The 9,204-nt window shown below is 40.0% G+C and overlaps 1 protein-coding gene across 1 annotated transcript in view; it reads right to left on the bottom strand.

The window, feature by feature from the left end:
* LOC101859938 (probable E3 ubiquitin-protein ligase bre1) overlaps positions 1 to 472 on the bottom strand; it is a gene marked incomplete in the record, with an annotated part of 18,579 nt that extends 18,107 nt beyond the window's left edge. Inside the window, 1 exon segment of the mRNA XM_013083334.2 lies at positions 211 to 472. Coding sequence (XP_012938788.1) covers positions 211 to 339 — 129 coding nt within the window.
* Between the last annotated feature and the right edge of the window lie 8,732 nt (positions 473 to 9,204).

The raw sequence follows: 9,204 nt of genomic DNA, 5'->3' as shown, positions 1-9,204 counted from the left end.
TGTGTGTGTGTGTGTGTGTTTGTGTGTGTGTGTGTTATGCATTTAGGCTTAAGTATGTTTGTATTTGTGCAAAATATATAATATGACACATTCATTTTATGTATCGAGTTATAGAATACAACATAAAAATTGTACAGAAAAGGACGAAGACTACAAACTAAATACGGACGTGTGTAGGCTACATGACCGTGTTACGACATCAGAACGGACCTTTGCCGCAAAAAGAGCAGGTGCTAGGTCTGCTCCGTCCACTTCCCGCTCCACGTAGAGCAGGTTGACCTGGAGTCGATGCTCATCATCGGGTCTCATCCGACCTCGTCTGGACACTGCTCTTGACATGGCTTGTTACTGAAAATAAACAGAATGAAAGAATGAATAATAAAATGGAGTGACCAGTCTATCGCAAATTATGAAGTGTTGGACAGAGATAAGATTGAAGCTATTATCAATGCGATCTTAAAGAAGAGATGATGGAGATATTTGGGGTTTACTTTGAGAATGCAAGAGAAAAGATTTTCCTCTCAGAAATGCTTAGTACTGAGAGCCAAATACAGACAGGGAGAAGAGGAAGACTAATTGGCATTTATAGCAGTAGGAGTAAGATCTTAGGTGAGGCAATCACCCTGGGCTTGGATGTGTCAAAGCTAGAGAAAGTGGTCAGGGACAGAGGATCGTGGTGTCGACTGCTCTCTGCTTTGTGTATCTGACGGTATAAGGAAAGAGTTATAGTAGTAAAAATAAGAATGAATGAACACAGCTAAAAAAAATCAACAACTGGAAGAACAACAGTAAAGAAAGAATTCCTATTTTTTTAATGAAAAGGGACGATAAATTGTCTGTTATATCCCAGTTTAGTTTTTTCTTTTTTGTTTGTTTGTTTTATTGTGTTTTGTTTTTAGTTTTTATTTTATATGTTTGTTTGTTTGTTTGCATGTCTGTCTGTCTGTCTGTCTGTCTGTCTGTCTGTCTGTTTGTTTGGGTTTTTTTGTTTTGTTTATGGGAGGTTTAGTACCCGTCATATACAGCTCAACACAACCATAAAGAGATTCACAAGATGGAACTTGTCACAAAAGGCATGACACCACAATACCGCAAACTATTATACAAGCAGGGTGTAGTTTTGTTTGTTTGGGGGTTTTTTTCTTCCATGCTGGGCTGAGAGGACATCCTAATTGGACATTAATAGACACTCTCAGGGTGAACTCAACATATGAGCCGTTTGAGGACAAAGATAGAACCCTAAACTATAAAAGAGCTTCCGCTTTTAAAAGCAAGGCAAATATTTTATTTTAAATTCCCCATCAAAATAGATTTTTAATCGTAGGAGAGAGATTCTGGGGATATAGAGCCCAAAACATCTCCTGAAAATGAGAGATAAAAAGAAAAATAAATAACCAGAACTGAAGATGAATTTCGCACCTCTTCCTTTTTTTTTTAATGAAGGAAAACACAGTTCAAATATTATCTTTGAAGGGGGATATTGAACACCAAACATCTTCAGTACACACAGCCTTGGATTGCAAAAGATCTATTTTTGGAACCTGAGAGTTTACAGTAACATAATACAGTAGTACTGCTGTAAAATTTTCGAGAGGAACGTTGCACAAATTAGGTCCCTCTTTCAGAAAAGAAACAAAATATAATCAATCCACGTTTCAAAATTAACATGACACAGCAAAATGTACCATGCACTGAAATTGCTCACATATTTATTTTTTTTTAAAAACAATTTTTCTTTTAAAATCACACCCATACATCATGGCTGTTAGAAGGAATACTTTAGTTCCACCGACACCCTGCAGCAACCTTGGCGTTCAGCTGCATAATCCGCCGAACCAGCCGCGACCAAGGACTGACAGGTTCGCGATGAAAATGAAATGTTAGCTTTGTTTACCTCGTGACCATGCTCAAACTACTGCATCGTCTGAGCATCAAACCATAATTATTATGCTTTGTGTCATTTGACGTACTTTTGAGACAGATTAAAAATAACTTTTTACAGAGAAAACTGGGAAAGAAAAGAAGATGAAATTTGAAAGATGGTCATGAATACATGTAGGTCTATTTCCTTAAATTTTAGCAGGATCCCGACCAATGAATTTGATTATTTTAAGAAATCAGTTCAGAAATTAGGTAAACTTTCAAAAAATCTTTGACCACATCTTTACAACATTCCCCAAAGCAAAGATATTGCGCCTTCAATTGAGTTTTTGCAGCCTCTGCTTGGTTTACCAGTTGTCCAGCGACACACATGCACGCCGCACACACACACACACACACACACACACACACACACACACACACACACTCACACACACACACACACACACGTACACACACACACACACACACGCACACACACACACACACACATACTCACACACACTCATGCGATAACACAAAGCGGCACTGTGACTGGTATCACAGTGACTGCACGAAAAAAAATACATACATGAAACTGTACCGTCACAATAATGGAAAACATTGCTATTGATTAGTCAGTCGAGAACGGTTATGGGCGCTTTTCAGTTCTTAGTTTCTAGTTCCTATGCCTGATGATGAGTTACCCAACTGTCTTGAAATGTATTGCTATGCTGGTCCTGATGCTAATATCTAGTAAGTGTCTGCGCGTTCTTTTAGTGGAATCCGTTGGTACCAATGCTTGTTTTCTTGATTTATTGATTAATTTTCCCAGTAAATAATTTATTGGGTTGTCATGTCCTCACGTTTTGCATTCAATCACATTTGAGAGGGAATATATCAGTTGCCTTCTTGCCTAACGAGCCCTGGGTCTTTTCTTTTATTTTCTTGTGAGACGTCTTGTTGGGGATAGTTGTGATGACTGAGTGAATAGACTGCCTGTGTTGTTTGAATGCTGTTGAAGTGGTGTATTTTGTAACCTTTGGATGGCGTGGATGTTGCAATAGATGGAGCAGTCAGCACAGCGCTGCTTGGCTCGATCGACCCCAGGACTGCCCACCATTACGAATTTGGAGGAATCGTCACGATATTTTCTCAATTTTACGAAAATACGATCATAGCACTATTAATTCCGATTTTTCATAAATGTTTTGTGCCGTTCGGTTACCGCGACCCAATCCCAACCTTTTGTATTATAAGAAAGAAAATCAATCCGACCCCTACACTCAACGTCAAAATGGTAATTAATGGTATCGGTTTAACGCCCCTATCAACCACTCTACGTTAAAACAACGTGTCAAGATATATTTTTTTTACGCCAACGACCTCTGTGAATCGTGCACAAGGACTTTGCAGTCGCTCAGTGTGGCTTTGCCCTTTGCCGTTAGGATTAGTCTTAAGAAAACATTAGCTTGACAAGACGTTTACAATTTCCTGCTTTTGCGTTGTGGGAGACGGCCTAGGCCAGTGAGAGAATGTAAAAAAAGAGTCAAAGGAACATTGATTGACATTTGAGACTACATACTGATTAACTATGACGCAAGGTATGTGTTACCATTCCGGATCAAAAATTGTTCGCTCCGTTTCTTTTGTTAAAAAAAAATTCCAGGCTCACAGCCCATAACTACACCAACCGCCCCCCCCCCCCCCCCCTTGCTCCCTGCAAAAGACGAACCCTCCAAGATCTTTTTCAACACGCCTTTGTGTACGTCACATTCATCCATTAATCTGAAATTTACATTCCTCGACATCCCACAGGAAAAGTCTGTCCATTGCCAAATTACGAATATTTTTTAGCCCAGTTCCTATTTTTTGGGGGGTATTTATTTGCTGATTACTAAAGCATATGTTGGTGGTCTGTGGGCAGCCCTGAGACTCATTATGCGCAGTCTGTGTTTCTTGAGAGAAACTACTCAATAAGGAAGAGATGTCTGAAAATACGATGTGTTTGTATGTCGCGTTGTGTTTTAATTGACTACTCTGTCATGAAAAAAGCTGAATATATTATCCTAGTGGCGGGTCTACTGTTTGTTGTTGTTGATTATGAAACTGTCTTGTCCTAGATTTTTCTGTTGTTTTTGGCCTGCGTTCCTGCTACCCATCCCTAATATTGTATGCATGTATTTTAACAAACTAGACAGCTTTCCATGGCTGCACAATAATTTGTCTAAAGATAGATTCTGCTTTGTGCAAATTCCCGAACTTTTAGAACCGCTTCTTAATATTATATTCTCATTTTGTCTACACAAGAGTATCACAGCGTAGATGAGTAAATTTTCCACTTCTCCTCCTTCATGATGACACCAAATTATCTTTGAAGAATATCGCGCATAAAGTCAACACACTCAAAAAATTTCCGTTTTCTTTAAAAGCGAGTGTTTTCCCTCCACCAGTTCAGGACAGTGCATGCAAGTTAAGGGTATATGACTGCTTTGTATGAAGTTCGTTTTAGAGAGATTCTAGATTTTTAAAAAACTAAATCTTGTGAAAAACGAAAAAAAGACACCTATGTCTTTCTTTAAAAAAGGAAATAAAGAATCACAGAAAAACGACGGATAGTTGAAGCTTTCACAATTTGTACAGAATACCTGTCCCTAGCAGAAGTGTAGACAAAGTTGAAATTGTTCGTCCATTTGCGAAGTTATCGAAGTTTAAATCAGGAAATCATTGAAAATGAGATCCGAATCGCTAGAAATGCTATTAGAGAATATAGTTCAATAAAATCAACATTTGTGACTGAAGACCAAACTAAATCATAATCGTCAAGCTGGGGAGAGCTGAGGTTTAAAATGGGATGTCGTATGGTTTTATAGCATCTTTAGATTAAGAGACCATAATCTGCAGGGAATGCACGTAAGTGCTCTTTTGGCGAAACTTTCAATTAAAATTGGCGTTTTCTCAGGTAAGAACAAAACATTCTCCCTGTCAATAATAATAATAATAATAATAATAATAATAATAATAATAATAATAATAATAATAGTAATAGTAATAGTAATAGTAATAATAATAATCCAAATGTGAACACATAGTAAGTTCAAATGACACACAGCGAGAGCAAATCTAACATTGGTGAAGTTTTGTGACATTGAAAAATCAAATTATGTGACATATCTATTTTTGTTGTTGTTTTATTGCGTACAATTTAAGATCCAATGTGAACATAGCAACTTCAAATAGAATATAATTTCTTTTTCACATGTGACTGCAAGCTCAATTATGACATCAATGAAAAGGAGAGAGATGGCCAAATAATACTGACGACATGAGAGCTGCTGTCTAAGACACTAATATTGTTAACTGTCACCTGAGTTTATTATTGGCTAGACCAATAAAGAACTCGGAGTCTGTGTTGTGTGGTTAGGCGCTTCGCTGTCGCACGTACAGATACGAGTTCAATTTCCGAGTAGGGTGAAATTTTTATTGAGTATCTCGGCCTTTCTGCTGGGATGATGTACCCCTCCTTAGCCTGGACTGGCCCTGACAGGCAGGGTCGAAAACCCGTCTATGAATGGTTTAAATTGCCTTCAGAGTCTGCCTTCCACAAGCATGTCATGTAAGCCGGACAACCATCAGTACAATTCTTGACGGGCTCCTGGGCACCACGAAAAGGGTAGAATGCACACTTGGTTGAAGAAATTCCAACTGCACCAAAGACCAGCACCATGCCTCATGCACAGGCCAGTAAATCCATACACAATGATGTTTCAGGCATACACCTGGGGATGAAACAAACCCATGGGCGATCTTCCGGAGGGACTAAAACAGTCGTCCAAGGCTGACATGTAACAAATGTTACAGACGTGTGCTGCAACCGGATTTAACACTATACGGGGAAAAGATTCCCATTCAGGACCAGGCTCGTTTCCTCGACGTTATATTCGACAAAAAAACTCACATTCATACTATAAAGACCTTCGTGTGAGGTGCCAGAAAGCATTAAACGCTTTGAAAATTCTATCGCATCAGGAGTGGGGCGGGGACTCAAAACACCTTCCCCACTTGTACATCTCCCTTGTCCGGTCCAGGCTTGACTACGGCTGTCAAGTCTACGGATCGGCAAAACCACACATCCTGAAAAGGCTAGACCCAGTACAAAACCAAGGACTCCGCCTCGCTCTGGGGGCTTTCCGCACTTCCCCGGTGGAGAACCTCCAGGCCGAGGCAAACATACCATCACTCACACTCAGACGCACACAACTCTCACTACAATACGCAATTAAACAGAGCTCAACACCAGAGAACCCATCACACAGCTGCATTTTTAAAGCAAACCCAGAAACCATAAACAAATTCCAAAATTTTCCAACGAAAAACTCATCAAACCCTTCGGCCTCAGAATCCTTGAGGACCTCAAAAACTTACACTTTTCCAAACAAGACATCCAATAATTTCTTTTCCCCGACCTCCCTCCGTGGCACCTCGCCAAGGCAAAAGTAGACTTACAGCTGACAACACACGACAAAGAAAGCACAAACACCAAAACATTTAAAGCAGAATACAAAAAACTTATAGAAAAATACCCCGGTGCGGAGCTGATCTTCGCAGATGGCTCCAAAAAAGACAATAATGTGGGTGCGCAGCCCCATCTTCAAACAATACACCAGAGGAGACTCCATCCTGAAGCCTCCATTTTCTCTTCGGAGGCCACTGTCATTGACATGGCACTGAACTCCGTAGGAAAATCTCGTAACAAATCTTTCCTTATCTTTTCTGACTCTCTGTCTTGCATCACTTCACTCACAAACTGCACACTCCTACACCCAAAAATAGTAAGGCTACAACAGAAAATTCACACCTTATCTGAAACAAGAAAAAATATCATGTTCGCATGGATACCTAGCCATGTGGACATCCGAGGAAACGAGCAGGTAGATGACCTGGCGAAGAAATCCTTATCCCTTCTGTTGGGATCAACGATGAACACTCTCCCACAGACTGACTTTAAAAATAAAGTCAAAAAGTACACCTCCAGTCTGTGGGAGAGCCACTGAAAAAACAGACGGGTAACAAACTCCACAATATTAGACCCAAACTGGGACCGCGAAATCCTTCGGACCTCTCCAGAAGAGACGAAGTCATTTATACTCGATTACGCATCGGACACAAGGCCCTAACACACAAATACCTCTTTCAGGGAGATGAGAAGCCGTTCTGTGTTGGATGCGACACAGATTTTACCTTTAGACACATTTTAACCGAATGTCTAGACTTTGGAGAGATCCGAAGGGAATACTTCAAATGCAAAAAATTGCAAGACTTTTTTTCCGTCGTTCGTCCCACCAGAATTTTGGATCTTATGAAGGCCATTGACCTTTATGGAAAATTGTAGAACAAAATTGCATTATTTAGAATTTCTATGAAAGTTGTTTTAAATTGAAAAAATATATTTACACCAAATGTTAAATATTTTAACGTTTTAAGATCAAATGACCCGTACCCAGCCGTACAGTGAACTGCGAATAAAAAATTAACTTGTGTTTCGCGCGCTCATATGACCTTATGCAGTTGCGAGCGCCATAAAACCCCATACTAAACTTTTAAAAAATTACAATGACATTCGCTGTGAGCTATGTTGGTGACCTCATATTCCATGAACTCTGAAGCAGGAATGATAGGTGACCTACGTTTCGTCATAGACAATGCACTTGCCCCTAGACAAGCAGCCAACCTGCAATTGCCTTCAACTTTTGGACTCCAGTTTTGCCTCCTTTCTCCCATTCTCAATATCTGCTAAACTGCTCATGGTATACGGAAGACACAAACAAACAAAAAACTCTAGACATAATAAATTGGCCCCAGCTCTTGAATCAGCACTGCTAAGAAATGGTGACCACCAAAATCAAAATCGCGGAACAGTGAGTCGATGTGGTTACTACTCCAAAGATGCAAGCTGCTTTTAGGGGTTTGCAAGAGTATCAGAGCAAATTTTGCCCATCTGCTTTGGGAGACAAGACGTTTTCATGTAATTTCAAGTTTTCTTAAAATTCATGTACTTGGGTCCAGGAATGATGCAAGCAAAGACCACAATTTCAAACAGCCTATCAGAGTCTGTTAGATTGAGGATCCATACCGGAAAGTCAAAAGTCCCAAGGAAAGACGCACTACGAAAGGAACAATTATCAATACAGGGAAATGCATTAGAAGACGTGTAATCCTTCTGCTATCTTAGGAGTATAAATGACAGAGAGGGGGAATAGTCGCTGAAATAAAGTCCCACATTGGAAAGGCACAGGCTGCAATTTATTTCTTTGAATAGGATTTGGAGGACCAGGGATACCTCATTACAAACAAAGCTAATAAGTTTCTACTCAAATGAGACGTCAGTCTTGTTGTATGGGTGTGAGATATAAAACACATCTCAGACTTGCATAAAGAGGATCCAGGTTTTTTAAACAAGTGTCAAAGGAAGTTACTGAGGATCAGATGGACAGACAGGATAACCAATGAGAAAGTATTAAGAAGAACGAGACAGAGCAAAGTCTGAGATGAGGTGGGAAGAAGGCGTTGGCGATGGATTGGACTCACCTTCAAGAAGTCAAGCATCCGCATAACAAGAAAGTGTTAGACTGGAACCCACAGGGTTCAATATCGAGAGGAAGACGACGTGGAACTTGGAGAATAGTCACGGAAATGGATGTTTGGAAAAGCGGGAATACACGGAGTGACATCAAGCGACTAGCCCAGGATAGGGAAAGGTGGAAAGTGTTTGTTCGTGGCGTATATCCTGATCCAGGGTGAGAAAGGCAATGATGAAGATGATGTACTTTGGTGAGGAAGGAGTATTTGTTTGTAACGGTTGTTTACTACTGAAAAGCGATAACTAGCCATCTGTTAACAAATATTTTCCAATAATTAATTCATTTGAAATCATCTCAAGTCAGTATCTCTACTGGAAAAAAAAGATAAGGAGAAGGAAGAGGATGAGGGGAGGGAGGATGGGGAGAAGGAAGATGAGGAGGAGGAGGAGGAGGAGGAGGGGGGAGGAGGAGGAGTGGAGAAATTGATGTTTTGAAACCATTGACAGCCTTCTTACATTTGCACCTGCAATGTCACATTTTGTTCCTGCATACATTCACATTTGAAATGGCACTTTTCCCATTTGAACGCACTACGTGCAAATTTGCACTTTCTATGCTCACATTTAAAAGAACATGTCAGATTTGGTCTTCGTATGCGTATGTCACTTTTCACCTCACCATGTCACATTTCAACTTGCTATATTCACGTTTGAACGGAAAATACTATAATGATGATGATGATGATGATGATGATGATGATGAT

The sequence above is a fragment of the Aplysia californica genome, unplaced genomic scaffold (genome assembly GCF_000002075.1).
Source record: "Aplysia californica isolate F4 #8 unplaced genomic scaffold, AplCal3.0 scaffold00225, whole genome shotgun sequence".
NCBI classification, from domain to species: Eukaryota; Metazoa; Mollusca; class Gastropoda; order Aplysiida; family Aplysiidae; genus Aplysia; species Aplysia californica.
This window is presented reverse-complemented; position numbering and strand designations above follow the sequence as displayed.